This window comes from Callospermophilus lateralis, chromosome 14, assembly GCF_048772815.1.
Source record: "Callospermophilus lateralis isolate mCalLat2 chromosome 14, mCalLat2.hap1, whole genome shotgun sequence".
NCBI classification, from domain to species: domain Eukaryota; kingdom Metazoa; phylum Chordata; class Mammalia; order Rodentia; family Sciuridae; genus Callospermophilus; species Callospermophilus lateralis.
The window spans coordinates 49,928,040-49,950,885 of record NC_135318.1 but is presented as its reverse complement, the minus strand read 5'-3'; the positions used below and the strand labels follow the sequence as shown (position 1 = coordinate 49,950,885).

The window sequence follows — 22,846 nt, the reverse complement described above, 5'->3', positions numbered from 1 at the left end:
GTGGAAGCTAGAGAGGAAAAAGGAAAAGAAAGGTGGAAGCGGATCTCATGGAAATCAAACAGAGATCAGCAGAGGAAAGGGACCAAGTATTGGGAGCAGGGAGAAAGGGGATATTGCTGGGGAGGGATACTGGCCAAATTATACTGTTATATTGTGCACATGTAATGAATACGTAACAACAAATCCCATCATTATGTACAACTATAATGTATCAATTAAAAAAGAAACTAAAGAGAATATGTAAAGAAACCTACCAGGGCTGGGGTTGTAGTTTAGGGGTAGAGCACTTGCCTAGCATGTGTGAGGCCCTGGGTTCGATCCTTGACACCACATAAAAATAAGTAAATAAAATAAAGGTATTGTGTCCAACTACAACTAAAAAATAAACATTTTTTTAAAAAAGAAACCTATCAATTTTAAAAAATACATATTGTCCATCATTAAGAAGAAAAGAAGGGGCTAAGGATATAGCTTACTTGGTAGAGTGCTTGCCTCACATGCCCAAGCACTCTACCAACTAAGCTAGATCCTTAGCCCCTTCTAAGGATATAGCGCAACAAAAAAAAAAAAAAAGAAGAAGAAGAAAAGAAATAATTTTCTATTATAGGATATAACAGAAGCATTTGTTTCATCGTTTATCTAAAAATAAGTCTGATTATCTAATTTATCTAATTTAGTGATCTGGTTATTCTCTTACTAATTACCAGCTTCTCCATCCCTGTCAAAATACATAAGTCAGGTCATTAAAAATCTCATTTGGCAGGCATCTGGAGCACAAACTGAATGACCTAAAGAAATATCATGCTAAGATTATCTGCTATAATGATTATCTATTTGCTGTACAGAACGCAAAGAAAGCACTGTTTTGCAAACAACCAAAATCAAATTGAGAAATATTTGTGAGCTCAAGGTCAAAGAGAGCACACTTGGGTCTTTAGGAACAACACATTAATGTAATTAAAATACATTGTCTCCTACATCTTACTGACCATAAATATAACTGGGTAAAACTGTTTTGTTCTGTGTTGTTTAATATCAAATCTTGTTCTTTATTTAGTATCTCAACTATTGTCTTGGAGAGTTTGATCAAATGTCAAGAATTTTGAAATCTAACCAAAATGTAGTAGGAGGCAACTTCTGTACAATCACTTTAACCAATTCTGTTTTTTTTGATCTGAGAAAACTGCAAATCCTGTGGCTGGTTCTAAACTCTGTCCATAATTATTAATATCCAAATATTTAGATGATTCTACCTCTGAAAAGGAATTCAGGGTCTCTTCAATTATTTCTTTTATCTCTGCAAAGAAGAAGGTCAAAATGCAATCTAAATGTATGAGCTAATATATAATGGAAAACATAGTTTACAAAGATTGAATTGAAGTTGAACTCACCTGTCCACTTTTCCCAAATTCTAGCTCTATTATGGCAACAGGGGTGTGTATTTGAGATGAGTGCCTTGATTGAGACTTAGCATCAACTCTCCAGCTCAGGCCCCGAAGTCCATTGTCCCAACGGCTCTGGTTCATGAGGCTCTCTCGAATCTTTGTTTTGTGGCTCTTCCAGAATTTGGAAATGACAGCAGCCTGGTCAGATGTTATCCCACCTTGCTTTTTGGTTTGAGCAGTCAAAAATGCCTCCAGCTGGTTGAAATCCATGTTTGCAGATGCAATCGACTATAAAGATGTCAGAAAAAGCAATAAATTTGAATTTGGTAGATAACTAGAAAAAGAACTTCTTAACTAGAGCATATTTTGAATGATTCTTAAGTACTAACTATTTCTTTCAAATAGGACCATCAAACAATAGTAATGAGAATGAATAGTGAGTATAAGTACAAAAACACTCCCTTTGCAAATATCAAAATATCAGAAAAGCTACTATTCAAAATTCTATCATTCCAATTCTATATTAATAACTTGAATCTAACTTAAATACCCAGTTTCAGAGTGAGGAAATAAAATGAAAATGATTTTTTTATGATTATTTTATTTATTTTTTTTCTTTCTTTTTTTTATTGGTTGTTCAAAACATTACAAAGCTCTTGACATATCATATTTCATACATTTGATTCAAATGGGTTATGAACTCCCATTTTTAATCCCGTATACAGACTGCAGAATCACATCGGTCACACATCCACGTTTTTACATATTGCCATACTAGTGACTGTTGTATTCTGCTATTTTTCCTATCCTCTACTATCGCCCCTCCCCTCCCCTCCCATCTTCTCTCTCTACCCCATTTACTGTAATTCATTTCTCTCCCTTGATTTTTAAAATAATAAAACAAAAATAAAATTAATCTGTTCTCTGATGCAATCTTATAGTGCCTTAGGGATAGGCCTGATTTGAAAAAGTACAACTGTACAATGTATTCTTTTTTTATATGTATATAATGTATTATCCATAAGAAGTAGTAAGTAAACATTGTTAAGTGAAGCATTATTTTAGCTTTGCAGTCTATCTTCAGTGAAACAGCTCATTTGCAATACTACTCTGCAATTATATATGATCTTAATACTTCTCCTTATATTTTCAAAAGTTAATTGCCATTAAAGTTGGGTTCTCAATTCAAGCATCCAAGAAAACACAGTAAATAAATATAAGTTCAAGTTTAAAATTAAAAAAGCCCTAAATTTGCACAGCAGTCTTTACTCTTTCAAAGCATTTTCACTTTTATTATTACAATTGAGTTCACCATCCATTTTCAAAGACAATGAGGTAGAAAGAAGTAGGATTAGTTCCCTTTACTCTCAATTTATAGAAATGGAAATGAAAGCATAGAGGAACCAAATGATTTTCCCAAAAGTTCAGTAAGTGCAGAGTCAAAGTCTCCTAAATGCGAAGCCATGTTTCCCTCTAATTAGTTTTCATAAGTGACTACACAGAGAAGTAGATTCTGTATTACTTTCATTGAAAAATATCTAAACTGGCACTTTCTGCCAACAATAATTCAGAGACACCAGCACCTAAGGAGTAGATACAATGCTTTATTAATGGCCTTCAGAGACTAAGAGACATTAAACAACATGCAGATTATAACCACCATCTTTTTATTTAAGGCTTGGCTATTTCAGTGAAGCGAAAAATACATAAATGTTAGTTTAATAATGAATAGCAAAACTGAGGGATAAAATCAAGAAGATAGTTTGGAGTCAGAATATAAGGTACCAAAAGCCAGAGGATTGTTATATATAGGCAATAAGGAGCCACTAAAGCTAGGTAACTGGGTAATCACAATTCAAAGCTCGATCTGAGCATTAGGAAGGTAAGTCTGAGAACAGTAAGCAACTAAAGTGGGAAATCATCAAAGTGTTGAAACAATGGAGCTTGGGAGAGGAGAGTGATAGTTAATGATTTAATACCAGAGCAAACTTTCCCTTGCCTCTTCTTTGATAGGTTCCTACTCTCTCCTCATTATGAGGGCTGATATGAATTCCAAATCAGAATATCCTCCTCTTTCTGGACACACTGATTGGTCCAAATCAATTTCCCAATTTAGAATAGGACAAATGGTCTTGTCTTTTGGGATAATGGTACCAGAAGGATGAGAGGCTGAGGTTGTCATTTTCTTTGACCCCTGGGTGAAAGCCTAAGTACGATTAAAAAAAAGAGAAAAGCCACACACACACACACACACACACACACACACACACATCTATATATACACATATATATACACACACACACATATATATATATGAAGCCAAGCAGAGATAAGAGTAGATCCTAATGTGCCAATATCTGTATTCTGTAACTCCCAAGGCCCTGGTTCCTGCAGGCATTCTTTCAATTTTGTACACTATATCACCTCTTTCCCACCTACAGGCACCAAATAAATAAATAAATAAATATTTATATATATTACATATAATTATTTATTTATATTTTATTTATTTATTTATGTATTTATTTAGTGCCTGTAGGTGGGAAAGAGGTGATATAGTGTGTGTGTATGTATATATATATACATACAAACACACACACACACACACACACACACACACACACACACATATATATATATATATATATATATATAATTCAAGATAGTTTAAGTTGTAGTTCTATCATTTATAACCAAGAGTCTGACTAAAATAGGGTAGTAGCAGTAAGAACAGAGGAATGTAAAGGTACAGGTAGTATATGGATGGGTAAGTATGGCTAGGGCTGAAAAATAAACATACTGCCTTTCTTTTCTCCATTAATATAAAAAATGTTATTTATTACAACTTTCTGGCACATTAAAGATATTTCATGTTGCAACTCAAAAAAATGTTAATATCTCAGGGCTGGGGTTGTGGCTCAGTGGTAGGGTGCTCACCTAGCATGCACGAGGCCCTGGGTTCGATCCTCAGCACCAAGTAAATGTAAAATAAAGATATCGTGTCCACCTAAAACTTATGAATAAGTATTTTTTAAAAAATATTAATATCTGCCTATTTATCAGATATTAGGCCTAAAAACCTCTGGCTATGCCAACTCAATAGAAATATTAATTTACATAACATACTATAATTAAATTAAACTATTTCCATTGGCAACTCACATTAGAATTCAGGTGGTTTGGATCATTCTTTTCCCCAAATTATATCAAGAAATATCTATTCTGATATAATTTTACCTGTGATGGAATTTATTTTGTTTGCTGAGGCAGGCTGAGGCAGCAGAATATTGAGTTCAAAGCCAGCCTCAGCAAAAGTTAGGTGCTAAACAACTCAATGAAAACCTGTCTCTAAATAAAATACAAATTAGGGCTTAGGATATGGCTCAGTGGTTGAGTGCCCCTGAATTCATTCACCAGCACCAAAAAAAAATTTTTTTTAACAACTACCATGATAAAGATCTGCTCAAAGCATGCCACCTCTATCTACTGATAGCCAAAGCTGATGGCCTGCTACTCATCTTTTGATTCTCTCCTCCATCAACACAACACCAGTACTGGGGATGGAACCCAAGGGCACTCTACTATTGAGCTATATTCCAAGCCCTTTAATTTTTTAATCTATTCAAAAATAAGCAGCACATTATATGAACTGCCAAGATCATTGTAATGTCATGTGTAGCTAATATAAATAAATAAATAAATAAATAAATAAATAAATAAATGCAACAAGCAGCACAACCTGTGGGCTATGGTTTGCCAACTCCTGCTCAATAACATCATAAAACAAACTGACCCATGTCTTACATGACTGCAGTGCCCCACCTGACATTATGTGGAAAAACCTGCTTATAATTATTAGAGCCTAGATATTAATTATTTTTTACACAAAAGTATTTTCCACAGTTTATTTAAGAAATATCCAACTTTTCAGTAATGCATCTAATATAACTTACACTTTGGTTTGAGCATAACTTCACAAACAGGATGTTAAGCATTTTAGAAAAATCCCATTATTGGGGGCAATGCTGTTTAAAATATCTGAGCTACCAATATAATACATTTGTGCATATCTGCATTTGTTGCTATGCATTCATAGTGACTCTACATATAGGTACAGCATCTATTTAATTCATTGTATGTTCTAATGCTCAAAACATTTACATTTTAAAATAAATCTTTCAAATTACTTTAGTTTCACTGTATTTTTCATTTATATTACATTTGTATTATATTGATTTATTAAAAATTATGCATATTAATTTTTATTATATGAGTTATTATTATATAAGAATTCCATTGAAGGATAATAAAGGGATATTTGAAAATGTTTACTATAAGAAGGTGACATTGGCTTGGACAGGTTTGAGAACCACTGAAGATTGAATGTAAACTCAATAAAACAGGCCCTGGCTTATTTTTTTAGTATTTATTTGACAAATTCCTGCCTCCCACACTTAACGCTCAAATAATAACCTGTTTGCAATCCCCCTTCTTGCAATCCTAATATACTGTTTCTTTATGTGTGTTTCTGTTTGTGCTATTCTAACAGCCTAAAATATCCTTCTGTTACCATCTCCATCTTATTAATTTCTATTTATCATTCAAGTCTCAATCCAAGCATAACTTCCCTAGTACTCCTCCTTCCCTATTAAGGTAAAAGCCACTTTCAATTCAAAGAATGCCTTAATATATCTATCATTCTATTTACCTCAATAGAATCAAATTTTGTGTTTACAAGTCCATTTCTTCCACAGATTCTTATCTTTGAGGGCAGGGTCTACATCTCTCTGAAAATACAGCATCTAATGTCCTGAGTAGAATTCAGGTCCTAACAGGTACTCACAACCATATCAACTACTTTTCAAATCCTAAAAGTTGCATATAAATATTAAGTCCAAAAGCATATGAAGTCCAACTTTTTGCTTCACAAAAATCCTTCCATATATATTCATAAATCATAAACTCCTTTGAAATAAATGTAGAAAATAATCCAGGTTGTTGATTTTTGTTTACCTAACATAGCCCTTGGAAATTAACAAGGACACAGAGCCAAAAAAAAAAGTTAGGATAGGAAATTAGAGGAAAGGAAGAACTTGAAAAAAATATGAAAATGTTATTCATCAAAATTAAACAAAAGTTGTTACTCCAAGAAAATAATCAGTGATCCCACATGGTATAGCTGATGGTAGAAAGCTTAGAGAAACTGCTGGTCTCTTAAGTCAACACAGATCAGCAATATGCTAAAGATGTACTTGACTGGTGATCCAGTAATAATTTGGGTGACAGAGGCACTGGGGATTGAACCCAGGGCCTCCCACATGTTAAGCCCGAGCTCTACCACTGAGCTACACCCTTAGCTATGCATGCCTTCAGACCTACATCTTGCTATGAAGTGTAAGTGCATTAAGAGGATAAGGATCAGCAGTGCATGGTGGTGCATGCCTGTACTCCCAACTTTTCAGGAAGCTGAAGAGGAGTATCTCACAGTTGATGCCAGCCTGGGCAACTGAGTGAGATCCTGTCTCAAAATAGAATAAAAAGGGCTAGGGATGTAGCTCAGTAGTAGAGTGCTTGCCTAGCATAAGCAAAGTCCTGGGTTCAATCCCTAAACACACATACATACACACACACACACACACACACACACACACACACACAGAGGGCAATGATTTTGCCTCAATTATTTAATATTTAGTCACTGTGGCCTCACACATTGACTAATACATACTAGGTGCTCCATAAAAACATGGTGAATTATCAGCAAAACTATGGAAGAAATAAAAAGATTAGAAGTTTCCAGGGTTTAGAACAGAGAAAGCAATGAATATATTCCAAAAGGATTCTCAGGGCCATGAAACTATTCTATAGGACACTAAAAGCAGATATACGTCTGTTCTTACATATGTCAAAACTCATAGAATATATGAACTTAAAACTATAAACTTTGAGTGACGATAATATGCATTTTGGTTTATCCACTCACAATCACAAATCTGTCAACCCTGGAACAGAATGTTGACAGTAAGAGAGGCTATCTATATCTCAGAATAGGAGTTACATAGGAACCCTATTTTCTATCTTATTTTGCTGTAAATCTAAACCAGCTCTAACACTGGTTTTTAAAAAGTTAATTAGGGGCTGTGGGTAATAGCTTAGTGGTAGAATAGAATGTATGTCTAATATGTGCAAGGCCCTAAATTCAGTTCCCCTAGCATCACCAAAACCAGTGATACAAAACAAAACAAAAAAACACCTGGCAGAAGTGATGGCTATGCCAATTTTCTGGCTCAGGTTTTAGGAAACTGGCAACTTCCACTTTTGTCTCTCTTAAGAGATTTGCTCTTAGAGCCCACACAGAAGGCTATGAACAGTGTATGGAAGAATCCTAAGTTGAAAGGACTCTGACCTTAATTCCTCTCAGCTTTGGCTGAGCTCCCAGCCAACAGCCAACATCAAATTGGCAGCCATATAAATGAAGCATTTTGGAAGTGAATCCTCCAGTCACCAGGAGAACAGCCCTCATGGAGAGAATCTTCAGTCTAAGCTCTATCTACAGTTCAGATTCAGCAGGCCAATAAATGGCTGTTGTTTTTAAATAAAATAAACAAATACATAAAGCTAATGATCCCTGTTTTCAGTGAATTGCTTAAGTATCAGCTGGGCACAGTGGTATACGTAGTATCCCAGTTACTTGGAAGGCTAAGGCAGAAGGATCACAAGTTCAAGGCCAGCCTGGGCAACTAGCAAGAAACTATCTCAAAATTTAAATAAAAACAAATAAGTAAAATAAAATAACAAGGGCTGGGGGGTATAGCTCAATAGAGCATATTTCTAGCAGGTACAAAGCCCTGGATTCAATCCTTAGTACCTCCCCCAACCCCACCCCCCAAAAAACCTTAAGTATATGACCTGTCTTTATAGAAAACTAATCAGTCTCCTCTAATTTCATATTTATATATAATTATAAATTTCTCCCAGCTAATTAAAAAGAATAGTATTTAAAGTTGGTACTCAAAATAATCCAGAGAAAGTCAGTTCCTATTTCTCTTTGGCAGATAAATCAGCTTTTCCTTTAAGCTTCTAGTTTTTGAGAGTGGTATTTCAAAATCAGACTTAGTGATTAAAACAAACAAGCCAGGGCTATGGGTGTGGCTCAGTGGAAGAGAGCTTGCCTAGCATGTGTGAGGCACTGAGTTTGATCCTCAGCACCATAAAAATAAATAAAAGTAATGTGTTCATCTACAACTAAAAAAAAAAAAATTAAAAACAAGCCAGGAATGGTGGCAGACACCTATAATTCCAACAACTCAGCAGGCTAAGCCCGGAGGATTCCAAGTTCAAAGACAGCCTCAGCAACTTAGCCAGACCCTAAGCAACTTATTGAGACTCTGCCTCAAAATAAAAAATAAAAGGGCTGGGTATGTGGCTCAGTGGTAAAGCACCCCTGTGTTCAATACCTGGTACAAAAAAAAAGAATAAATAGCATTTATCAAGAACTATATTTTTATATAATATAAACTTACATATTAAAGTTAAAAAGCAAAATTGTTATGTATTTTCACCTAGTTGAAATATATCAATAATAACTAGGTGTGGTGGCACACACCTACAATTTCAGCAACTAGTTAGGCTGAGGCAAGAGGATTTCAAGTTCTAAGCCAGCCTCAGCAACTTAGGAAGGCCCTAAACAAATTAGCAAGACAGTCTTTCAAAATAAAAAATAAAAGAGTGCTGGGGATGTGGTTCAGTGGTTAAGCACCCCGGGGTTCAATCTCCAGTACCAATATACATCTTCCATCATATGTTTTTCAATAAAAAAATGGAATAAACTATGGAATACTGTTGGGATTGTACATTCTATGGGATTTTGTTTTGTTTTGGTTTTTTGTAGAACTAAGGATTAAACTGAGGATTTCACAAATGTCAGGCAAGCACTCTACCACTGAGCTACTCCCTCAGTCTTTTTTATTTTTTAGTTTGTGATGGGGTCTCACTAAGTTGCCCAGACCATCCTTGATTTGGAATCCTCTTACCTCAGCCTCCTGAGTAGCTGGGATTATAGGCATGCACTACAAAGCAGGGTGCATCCTGTAGGTTTTGATAAATGTATAACTTGTATCCACCATTACAGTATCAGATAAAAGCATTTCACTGCACTTCTGTTTCACCTTTTTCATTTCTCCCTCACCCTCCTAAAGTATTCTATAAATGTCAATTAGATCCAGTTGATTAATCATTCTTTTCAGTTCAATCATATCCTTAATGATTTCTGTCTTCCAGATCTATCCATTTCCAATAAAAGGGTTTTGAAATCTCCAACTATAAATGATGAATTCATCTACTTCTCCTTGCATTTCTACTAGTTTTTACTTCACATATTTTGATGCTCTGCTCTTAGGTACAAACATATTAAGGACTTTATGTTTTCTTAAAGAGCTGACTTTTTATCATTAAGTAATGCACTTCTTTCTCCCTGATAACTTCTTGCTCAAGTCTTTTCTATATAAAATTAATATCTACTCTCACTTTCATTTAGTGTTAGATGGTATGTCTTTCTCCATCCTTTTTACTTTTAATTTGTATCCTTAAAGTTGGCTTCTTGTAGAACATATAGTTGGGTCTTGCTTTTTTTGATCCATTTTGACAGTCTATCTTTTAACTGGTGTAAAGCATACATGCTGCAAAAACTGAGAAATGCAAAGAGAAATAGTCAAAATTGCTTTTGTAGTTGGAGAATTCAATACCTCTCCATCAGTAATTTAGAAGGTAGAACATAGTTGAAATGAACAATGCTATTGATCAACTGAATCTAACATCTACAGAATACTTCATCAAAAATAGCAGAGTACACATCCTTCTCAAACATACATGAAACACTGACCAAGATAGACCACATTTTGGGCCATAAAACATATCTTATTTTAAAAATATAAATTAGCAAGGCACTTAGTAAATCAGCAAGGTCCTGTCTCTAATAAAATAAGAAAAAAAAAAGACTAAGAATGTGGCTCAATAGTTAAGCACCCATGGGTTCAATCCCCAGTACCAAAAAGAAGAAGAAAAGAACCTATACAAAGTATGCATTCAGATCACAAATTAAACTAGAAATCAGTAAGAAAAAGATTGTTAAGCACCCCCCACCAAATACTTGATGATTAAACAACACATTTTTAAATTATACAAGAGTCAACAAATGAGGCTAAAATTTTAAAATATTTTGAGCTAAATAAAAATAAAATAAATACAACTTCTCTAATTAGAAGAATGCATCAAAAAGTTACGTACAGAGAAATTTATTGGAAGATCACATAAGGAAAATTGTATCAGATGGACAAATTTGAGAAAAGCAAATCAAAATACTAACAAAGATATGAAGCAAAAAGAATTCTCATTCATTGTTCACCAGAATGAAAAAACTGTATACTTGGTCTGGGGCTATAGTTCAGTGGTAGAGTCTTACATATGTGAGGCACTCAGTTTGACCCTCAGCACCACATAAAAATAAATAAAGATATTGTGTCAAAAAAAAAAAAAAGCCAAAAACTGTACATTCACTTTGGATAACACTCTAGCCATTTATTTATATATATATATATATATATATATATATATATATATATATATATATTTTTTTTTAACCCAATTGGGTCTAAAAATTACATCTATACAAAAACATGAGCATTGATGTATACAGCAGATTTATTCCTAATTGCCAGAACTAAGAAACAAACATGTTCAACAGTAGATGAAAAAACTGTAATACATCCAATGAAATATAATTTAAGCACTAAAAAGAAATGAGTTATCAAGCCATGAAAAGTTATGGAGGAATATTAAATGCATACTCCTAAGTGAAGAAGCCAATCTGTTTTGCTACATATTGTATTCCAACTGTATGACATTTTGGAAAAAGCAAAACTACATAGACTATAAGGAGATCAGTAACTGTCAAAAGTTTAGGAGGAGGGAAGGACAAACTGTTGCATACAGAAGATATGGGAGGCACTGAAACTACTCTATATGATACTACTCTATATCATACTCTATATGATACCATAATGGTAGACGCATGTCATTACACATCTGTCAAAATCCATGTACTATATACCACAAACAGTGAACCCTAATGTAAGCTACAGACTTAAGTTTAGAATAATGTACGAATAAATAATGAAAAATATAAAAAGAACTCTTACAAATCAAAAAGACAACCACATAAAAATCTGGTCAAATACAGGAACAGACATTTAATAGAAAAAGAAACCTAAAAAAATAAAATACATATTAGTTCAACCTAACCAATAATCAAGACAATACAGATTAACATTATTTCTCATCCGCTATACTGGCAAAACTTAAAATGCCCTGTAATACTAAATATTGTTTCCTCATATCCTCACCAGGAGCTCTCAAATATTGTCAGGAATGCAACATTTTGGAGGTTAGCTAGCAAATGTTGGCATTATCTACCAAAATTTAAGATTTACATCCAACACTGTGATGTTAAATAATTAGAGTAATTCTTGCATCTAGGCACTGTAGTCCTGTCCAAGATTGAGTCTGGTGGTGACTTGGTGGCGACTTAGAACAAAGCAGCCCCCCGGGGAGGTGGCGGGGTGGGGGGTATCAATCAGGCGCCTGCGACGCCTGTCAATCAGCGAAATCTCCTGACTAATGCCTGTCAATCAGCAGGACCCCCTGGCCAATTCTGGAGTTTAGCCAACTCCCCTGACCAACTCCAACGGGAAGGGACCCTATGAACACCTTTTCCTGTCCCAAGCCCTTCCCTTCCTGCTGTAAGCCCCATAAAAGTCCAGTCCAGTCAAGTTTCTCCTCAGACCCTTCTCCTGTCCACTCTGATGGTCTGATGGAGTTCTGCCTGGGAGTGATATCTCAATAAAGCGTCCTTCGGCGGCCTTTTTAAATCTGCCTCCTTTGGTCCTGTCCACCTCACCTGATCTGACAGAGTCTAACAAATTATAATCAATGCAAACAGCTAAAACAAAACAAAAACGGAAAAATAGTGAAATCTCAACAATGGACTAAGAAACACAAATGAATTAAAACCACATGATAAAGTACAAACAAGGCATACTGAACAATAATAACAAAAAAGCAAATTACAAATACATATACTATTTATGTGAAAATTTATAACAAATAATATTGTAAACTTAAAAATAAATATGTAGTAAATATGAACATTACGTGTGCTACTGATAAACACCTAATTCATGATAGTGGTTATTCAAGACAGCAAAAGAATGAAATCTGATTGTGGAGTATGGTGGGCTTTAGGAGTATATATCATTTTGTTTTATAACAAAAATTTTCATTTTAAAATAGATTTAGATTTAAAGAAAAGCTGTGAAGATAGAATTTCTGTATATCCTGCACCCAGCTTCTCTTATTATCATCATCTTCTGTTATGAAATCTGTGACCATTAATGAACCAGTATGGATATATTATTATTAACTAAAATTCATACTATATTCTTATTTCTAATTTATCTAGTATCCTTTTTCTGTTCTAGAATTCCATCCAATTTATATTGCATTTAATTGTCTCTTTTAAGCTCCCCCTTGGCTATGACTGGTTTCTCAAACTTTGGTTTTGATAACTGTAACAGTTTTGAGAAATCCTGGTCAGATATTTTATACATTCCTCAGTTGGGATTTGTCTGATGTTTGTCTCATGGTTAGGCTGGGATAAAGGTTTTGGGGGAAGAGATAGGAAGGTAAAGTGCCACTCTCATCACACTTACTGAGATTACAAATTACCAACACAGCTTATCCTCATTAGTGTTAAGACCTAGCTGACATAGTTTGTCAGGTTTTTCCACTACAAAATTACTTTTTCTCCTTACTATACTCATTAGAAGGAAATCATGTGCAGCCCACATTTAAGAAATAGGAATGCCAGGTGAGGTAGCGCACACCTGTAATCCCAGGCGCTCAGGAGACTAAGACAGGATGGTTTTGAGCTTAAAGCCAGCCTCAGCAACAGTGAGACACTAAGCAAATCAGTGACCATGACTTCATAGCCAGAGTCAGCAATTTAGCAAGGCGCTAAGCAACTCAGTGACACCCTCAGTGAAACCCTGTCTCTAAATAAAATACAAAAATTGGGCTGGGGATATGGCTCAGTGGTTGAGTGCCCCTGAGTTCAATCCCTAGTACCAAAAAAAAAAAAAAAAAAAAAATGGGTAATTCCAGAACCAAGCATGGTGCACATGTGTAATCTCAGCAACTTAGAAGGCAGGAGGATCATAAATTCTAAGCAGTCTCAGCAACTTGGCGAGGTCCTAAGCAACTCAGCAAGACCCTGTCTCAAAATAAAAAGAGCTGGGGATTGGCTCAGTGGTTAAACCAACCTGATTTAACCCCCGGCACAAAAAAGAGAAAAAAAAGGTAATTCCATTCAACTTAATGTAAATTAAAAGGTAATTTAATTAAATTAAAAGATAATTTAATTTAACTTAATTAAATCTCCTAAATTTTCTATCCCCATATAAACTATCTTTGCCTTCACTCAGTTTTTACTTTCTTATAATGGAGAAAAATGTTTAGCTTTATTATGAAAGCCAGTGGTTAGAGTTGGTTCTCAATTGTTATTCAAGATGCAAGTACTTTATCAGAAAAAAAAAATGTTTTTCATTGTTGAGGAATAAATTTTGAAAGGCCTATTTTTAAAAAAATATTTTTAGTTGTTGATGTACACAATACCTTTATTTTATTTTTATTTATTTTTATGTGGTACTGAGGATCAAACCCAGGGCCTCATACATACCAGGCAAGCGCTCTAACACTGAGCCAATAATCTCGACCCCTTGAAAGTCCCCTTTATACAAAATATATGAAAATTCTCCTAAGTTACTACTTCAACAGTTTTGAATATTCAAGAATTTGTGCTAGCCAATTCAATTATTCCATTTTATGACTTGTTATCAGTTTATAATCTGTATCTTACACTACACTTTTTACCACCTGCCTGGTATTATCAGGCCCTATGCCAAGCTCTTGAATAAGATAAATAACTTGGCCCTACCTTTGAAGGGCTTTCAAGTTGGTTTGCAGTATACTACAGCAAACTCAGCTTTCCTCATTTGCTAGAAAATCTAGAGCAGTGCTACCCACCAGTATTCTCAAAGACCAGTGCTTTGTTACCTAACTCCACTACAAAGAGACTACTGAAATGAGAGTAAAAATTTAGAAACTTCTACAGTGTTGTAACAGTATTTTTATGTATTTTTTGTGAGGAATTGAAAATATTTCAGAAAACAACAACAACACACACACAATAAAACTGGTCCTCAATAGACATCAGTTAAGCACTGCTATTAAGGGTATAAAGATTAGAAGGTCCTGTTATCTTGCAAATTAGGGCTGCTGAATTTAAAACTAAAAATATTCAATACATCACACTTCACTAACTTAAGAGCTACTTGGCCCTATTTATAAAATACTAAAAATCCTGGTTACAATTAAAGAAAAAGAAGAAAAGGTAACAAGGAGAAAATAAGGTGCTGGTTATGGACAAGTTGGAAAGGCTAAGTCAAAACTTAAAATAATAAAGGAAAAAAATGTTATTACTTTTCGCTGGGAAGAAGAATAATATTTCAGGTTGACAGCAGAATTTTAAAGATCACTTTTGTGTATGCCTGGCTATACTTAGAGGGGAAATAATTGCACTAATCCTTTAAAATTTCTCAACTTACAAAATTTAACAATTTGAAAATAACTATTAAAAAAAAAGGAAACTGTAGCCAAAAAAGAAGTAGATTGCATTAGGTGGGGTGATTTCATTCTTCACAAATCTGTTTAATTAATCCTATTTTTGTCATCTGTGATAAAATAACAATGTTTCTATTTATCTGATATCGCCAAGCCCTGGGACATCACTGGAAACTTTATTCAAAGTCCAACCTTGTTTCATTTGGCACAGCTAAAAACAGAAGTGGAATCAAATTATATTTTAAAAGTCAATTCACATTTCCCATTGTTAGATTTAATACACAAATGACTGGTGTTTCTTTTGGCTATTGCTGCCATATTCTGCATGCCAGCTAAACAAATTTACACATGAAAAAAGAAGAAACTAATGTTGTTTCATATGAAAAATTTGCCCAAGAATGGACTCAGCACACATCAATACTTTCCAAAGTTCAATAACTTGTTGTGCACCTGCTATGTAACAGTCACTGTGCAAGGAACTTTCCAATTGTCCAATCAAGGGCAGAGTTTAACAGCTAACCAAGCTCAGAATTTGCAGATAGAGAGCTAGGTGAGAATGAAGGGGGGAAATGAGTACATATGTAATATAGAGAGTTGATGTGCAATCTAATCAATAGAGCAAGAAATAGAACATCTATGACAACTACAGTCTAAACATTCACAATTTCAAAACTATCTCAAGCTATTAGAATATTTCTGACATGCAGCAATTGGTCACAAGCTCAGGTATGAATTAGAATCATGTGTACTAGGAACCACACTTAACTGTAAGTAAAACTAGCCAACTTCTCAGTTTTGTTTTGTTTTTGTTTTGGATTAAACCTGGGGCACTTTACCACTGAGCTACATCCCCAGCCCTTTTTATTTTTTGTTTCGAGGCAGGGTAAATTACTTAGGTCCTCACTAAATTGCTGAGGCTGGCCTTGACCTTGCAATATTCCTTCCTGCCTCAGCCTCCACAGTTGCTGGAATTACAGGTGTCCCACCTCATCCAGCTTTCCAGCATTTTCAAGACCACTATACAACTGATTTGTGTCCTTAATAAAATCAAGCCTTGATACTTCAATATCAGCAACTTACTTGCCTTTATATATGTCTAAAAATCTTTACTAAGGGTTTTTTCCTAAAAGCCAACAAATATCAGATACAGAAAGATAAATACCATATGTTCATTCTTACACATGGAGGATAAAGGTGATCTCAAAGGAGTAGAGAATAAACTAGTGATTACCAGTGCCTGGGAAGGTGTGGGAGAGGGAAAGATGGAGAGAAGATGGTTAGTGAGTACAAGTGTAGTTGAGGATTTCAACCTCTGAGTCTATCTTCATTTTTTTTCTTCTTAACTACTTCGTCTTTGTGTGTGTGTGTGTGTGTGTGTGTGTGTGTGTGTGTGATAGTAGATGGACAGCATACCTTTATCTTATTTATTTTTATGTGGTTCTAAGGATCGAACTCAGTGCCTCACACATGCTAGGCAAGTACTCTGCCACTGAGCTATAGCCCCAGCTTCTTTAACTACTTCTTAATTACTTCAAAGTTGAATACCTGGGTTTTCTATTTGTGGTTTTGAGATTGTTGTTGTTTTTTAACTTTTTAAAATAACAAACTTAAGATAACTACCTAAATCCTTTCTCTAATGTTCCTTTATTAAATGAATTAATATTAAAAAGATTAGGTGTTTGGGAAAATATAAAGAATTATATTCTTAAGTTAAAAATCAAAAATAGTTCCCTGATCTTGCAAAATTAGTTCTCTGAACTAACATTTTAGATTTTTTTGCAATCTTTTCTCCCTCAATGATTTTGCTATAAAATAAAAATTTCAGATGCAAATTTTTACCTGGGGAAATTAAATATGCATCTTCTTCAACTAAAAATTATGAAACTTCTTTCAAATTAATTTCAAGAAATTAATTTGAAGCACTAATTAGGGTTTTTATTTTCCCCTCAAGTACTAGGAATTGATACCTGGACACCCAGCCTTTTTTTTTCCCCCCCAATTTTGAGGTCTCACTAAATTGCCCAGGCTGTACTCCAACTTGTAATCCTCCTGCCTCAGCCTTCCAAGATGCTGGAATTACAGGTATGTATCACCATGCATAATTTAACAATTATTCTACCAGCTATGTTATTTTCTTTTTCATTTTGGTGCTGAAAATTGAACCCAGGGACACCCTATCACTGAGACATATCCCCACACCTTTTTGACACAGAGTTTCACTGAATTGTCAAGGTTGGCCTTTAATTTGTGATCTTCCTGCCACAGCCTCCAGAGTCACTGAGATTAGAGACACGAATTGCATTGCACTTGGCTACTACATGTTATCTTATAACTATGTTATCTGATATAGATTAGTAAAAGAGAATTGAGAGAACAAAAATAAACCCTCATATTTATGGCCAACTGATTTTCTACAAAGGCGATTAAGACAATTCAACATGGGACAGAATAGTCTTTTTAACAAATGTAACTGGGAAATATGTGCACCAACATGTGAAAGTCTAAATTCAGACTGTACTTCTCAATTTTCAGTATTACACCACTAAGAAGCTTTCCTAGACATTTTCACCTAATTGAGCTTTACACTAATGAATTTTAATAAACACAGGTAAACTATGTTATTTGTTTATGCAGACATACCTGTGCTTCATATGAAAACAGTAATTTTTTCACTTCCCAAGAACCAATCCTTGCCCCCAAATACAGAATGAATGAAAAAATTAACTCACACATACAAATAAACTCAAACTAGATCAAAGACCAAATGAAAAATCTAGAACTATAAATTTTTTTAAAACCAGAGAACTCTTTGAGAACTTTGGTTAGGCAAAGTGTTCTTAAATACAACATTGAAATCATAATAAAAGAATAAATTGATAAATTACACCTCATCAAAATTTAAATTCAAAAGATGCCATTAAGAAAATGAAAAGAAGGCTGGGGTATATGAGTAAGTAGTGGAGAACTTGCCTAAATTAGGGCCCTGGGTTCAATCCCTAGCACCATAGGCAAGGGGGAAAAAATTACAAGCCATAGACATGGAATAAAACATTTACAAGCCATATATCTGATACAGGGCTTATATCCAGAATATGTTTTGTTAAAAACCTAGCTCACACACACACACACACACATGCCTATAATCCCATCAGCTTGGCAGGCTAGAGTAGGAGAGCTCCAAGTTCGAGGCCAGTCTTAGCAATTTAGAGAGATCCTAAGCAACTTAGACCCTAAGCAACCCTGCCTCAAAATAAAAAGAGCTGGGGATGCAGCTCAGTGGTAAAGTGTGTTCATTTCCTAAGAGGGGCTGGGGAAGGGCAATGGCTAAAATTAAAAAGACTGCTAGAATGCTGCTCTCATTATTACTGGACTTCATTTAAACCTTGACTAGAACAGAACACCTAAACAACAGTGTTTGAAGAGAGCTTCCATATTACTGATCACAAACACATGCTGGGAGGGTGGTGTACCCCAAATTCTTGGGAACAGAGGCTTTTGCACTTGGGACCCTTAATCTTATCTGTATGCCTCTTCATCTGGCTGCTTGTCTGTGCCCTTTATACAAACTATAATAATAAGCAGAATTTTCCTGACCAAAATAAAAAAAGACTGCTATACTAAGTGTTGATAAGGTCATTAAAGGGTAGACCGGAGCAGGAAGCCGCGACAGCTGCCCAGCCAGACCGGAGCAGGAAGCCGCGACAGCCGCCCAGCCAGACCGGAGCAGGAAGGCGCCAGCCGCTCAGCCAGACCGGAGGAGGAAGTCCGGTCCCGCCCCGAGCGCTAGTCTCCAGGAAGCCCATCAACCCTTAAAACCCATCAAAGTGGGTGTGGCTACCAGCACAGTTGCGGCTGATCCAGGTACCCGGTTTCCAACTCCCCCACCCTTAGCTGCGATAACTCAAAATATTTCCCACAAGCTTTTGGGGATTGTAGCTATCAATACAAAACAACAACTGTAGAGGCATCTGGTTTCTACCTCAGAGACTAGAGTAAGGAAGATACAGGTGGAAGCTCATTTCCCTTCACACTGAATATTCTATTCAATGAAATAATACTAGAAAACTTCCCAGACTTAAAGAATGAAAAAGAAATCCAAATACTAGAAGCCTACAGGACACCGAATATACAAAATCATAAGAGATCCACACCAAGACATATAATAATGAAGATGCCCAACATACAGAATAAGGAGAGAATCTTAAAAGCCACAAGAGAGAGGAAGCAGATTACATTTAAGGGTAAACCAATCAGGATAACTGCTGATCTTTCAACACAGACTCTGAAAGCTAGAAGATCCTGGAACAACATATTTCAAACGCTGAAAGAAAAAGGGTTCCAACCAAGAATCATGTATCCAGCGAAATTAAGCTTCAGGATTGAAGATGAAATAAAAATTTTCCACGATAAGCAAAAGTTAAAAGAATTTGCAGCTAGAAAACCAGCTCTTCAAAACATCCTTGGCAAAACATTACAGGAAGAGGAAATGAAAAATAACAATGAAAACCAACAACGGGAGGTAGTACAATAAAGGGAAAACTAAGCATGGAGGAAAAACTAATCATGTTAAGTATCATACATAACCAAATATGGCTGGAAATACAAACCATATCTCAATAGTAACCCTAAATGTTAATGGCTTAAATGCACCAATCAAAAGACATAGGCTAGTAGAATGGATTAAAAAAAAAGATCCAACAATATGCTGCCTACAGGAGACTCATCTGATAGGAAAAGACATACACAGACTGAAGGTGAAAGGTTGGGAAAAATCATATCACTCATACGGACCCCGGAAGCAAGCAGGGGTGTCCATACTTGTATCAAATAAAATAGACTTCAAGCCAAAGTTAATCAAAAGGGATAAACAAGGACAATACATACTGCTCAAGGGAACCATACACCAACAAGACTTGACAATCATTAATATATATGCCCCAAACAATGGTGCAGCTACGTTCATCAAACAAACTCTTCTCAAGTTCAAGAGTCTAATAGACCACAACACAATAATCATGGGAGATTTTAATACACCTCTCTCACCAATGGACAGATCTTCCAAACAAAAATTGAATAAAGAAACCATAGAGCTCAATAATACAATAAATAACTTAGACTTAATTGATATATACAGAATATACCATCCAACATCAAGCGGATACACTTTCTTCTCAGCAGCACATGGATCCTTCTCAAAAATAGACCATATATTATGTCACAGGGCAAAGCTTAGCAATTACAAAGGAGTTGAGATACTACCATGCATTTTATCTGATCATAATGGAATGAAATTGGAAATCAAAAATAAAATGAGAAAGGAAAAACCCTACATCACATGGAGATTAAACAATATGCTATTGAATGAACAAAGGGTTACAGAAGACATCAAAGAGGAAATTAAAAAATTCTTAGAGGTAAACGAAAACTCAGAAACAACATATCGAAATCTTTGGGACACTATGAAAGCAGTACTAAGAGGAAAATTCATTTCATGGAGTTCATTCCTTAAAAGAAGGAAAAGCCAACAAATAAATGACCTCATACTACACCTCAAAGCCTTAGAAAAAGAAGAACAAATCAGCAGCAAATACAGTAGAAGGCAAGAAATAATTAAAATTAGAGCAGAAATCAATGAAATCGAAACAAAAGAAACAATCGAAAAAATTGACAAAACTAAAAGTTGGTTCTTTGAAAAAATAAATAAGATTGATAGACCACTAGCCACACTAACAAAGAGAAGGAGAGAACCCAAATTACTAGCTTACGGGATGAAAAAGGCAACATCACAACAGACAATTCAGAAATACAGACGATAATTAGAAATTATTTTGAAACCCTATACTCTAATAAAATAAAAGATAGTGAAGGCATAGATAAATTCCTTGAGACATATGAACTACCCAGATTGAATCAGGAAGATATAAACAACCTAAACAGATCAATATCAAGGGAGGAAATAGAAGAAGCCATCAAAAGACTACCAACCAAGAAAAGCCCAGGACCAGATGGATATACAGCAGAGTTTTACAAAACATTTAAAGAGGAACTAATACCAATACTCCATAATCTATTTCAGGAGATAGAAAAAGAGGGAGAACTCCCAAATTCATTCTATGAGGCCAATATCACCCTGATTCCCAAACCAGAGAAGGACACCTCAAAGAAAGAAAACTACAGACCAATATCCCTAATGAATTTAGATGCAAAAATCCTCAATAAAATTCTGGCAAATCGTATACAAAAACATATCAAAAAGATTGTGCACCATGATCAAGTAGGATTCATCCCTGGGATGCAAGGCTGGTTCAATATACGGAAATCAATAAACGTTATTCACCACATCAATAGACTTAAAGATAAGAACCATATGATCATCTCGGTGGACGCAGAAAAAGCATTCGACAAAGTACAGCATCCCTTTATGTTCAAAACATTAGAAAAACTAGGGATAACAGGAACTTACCTCAAAATTATAAAAGCTATATATGCTAAGCCTCAGGCTAGCATCATTCTAAATGAGAAAAAACTGAAGGCATTCCCTCTAAAATCTGGAACAAGACAGGGATGCCCTCTCTCACCACTTCTATTCAATATAGTTCTCGAAACACTGGCCAGAGCAATTAGACAGACAAAAGAAATTAAAGGCATAAAAATAGGAAAAGAAGAACTTAAATTATCACTATTTGCGGATGATATGATCCTATACCTAGAAGACACAAAAGGGTCTACAAAGAAACTACTAGAGCTAATAAATGAATTCAGCAAAGTGGCTGGATATAAAATCAACACACATAAATCAAAGGCATTCCTGTATATCAGCGACAAATCTTCTGAACTGGAAATGAGGACATCTACCCCATTCACAATATCCTCAAAAAAAATAAAATACTTGGGAATCAACCTAACAAAAGAGGTGAAAGATTTATACAATGAAAACTACAGAACCCTAAAGAGAGAAATAGAAGAAGATCTCAGAAGATGGAAAAATATACCCTGTTCATGGATAGGCAGAACTAACATCATCAAAATGGCAATATTACCAAAAGTTCTCTATAGGTTCAATGCAATGCCAATCAAAATCCCAACGGCATTTCTTGTCGAAATAGATAAAGCAATCATGAAATTCATATGGAAAAATAAAAGACCCAGAATAGCAAAAGCAATTCTAAGCAGGAAGTGTGAATCAGGAGGTGTAGCGATACCAGATTTCAAACTGTATTACAAAGCAATAGTAACAAAAACAGCATGGTACTGGTACCAAAACAGGCGGGTGGACCAATGGTATAGAATAGAGGACACAGAAACCAATCCACAAAATTACAACTATCTTATATTCGATAAAGGGGCTAAAAGCATGCAATGGAGGAAGGATAGCATCTTCAACAAATGGTGCTGGGAAAACTGGAAATCCATATGCAACAAAATGAAACTGAATCCCCTCCTCTCACCATGCACAAAAGTTAACTCAAAATGGATCAAGGACCTTGATATCAAATCAGAGACTACGCGTCTGATAGATGAAAAGGTTGGCTCCGATCTACATATTGTGGGGTCGGGCTCCAAATTCCTTAATAGGACACCTATAGCACAAGAGTTAAAAACAAGAATCAACAAATGGGACTTACTTAAACTAAAAAGTTTTTTCTCAGCAAGAGAAACAATAAGAGAGGTAAATAGGGAGCCTACATCATGGGAACAAATTTTTACTCCTCACACTTCAGATAGA

At 35.1% G+C, this 22,846-nt stretch overlaps 1 protein-coding gene across 1 annotated transcript in view; it reads right to left on the bottom strand.

Annotated features, from left to right (window-relative positions):
* The window catches only part of Commd1 (copper metabolism domain containing 1), a 182,596-nt gene that overhangs the window by 108,272 nt on the left and 51,478 nt on the right, over window positions 1-22,846 (bottom strand). Inside the window, exon 2 of the mRNA XM_076833472.1 lies at window positions 1,392-1,673. Within this exon, the coding sequence (XP_076689587.1) occupies window positions 1,392-1,673 (282 nt within the window). The remainder of the gene's footprint in view (window positions 1-1,391; window positions 1,674-22,846) is intronic.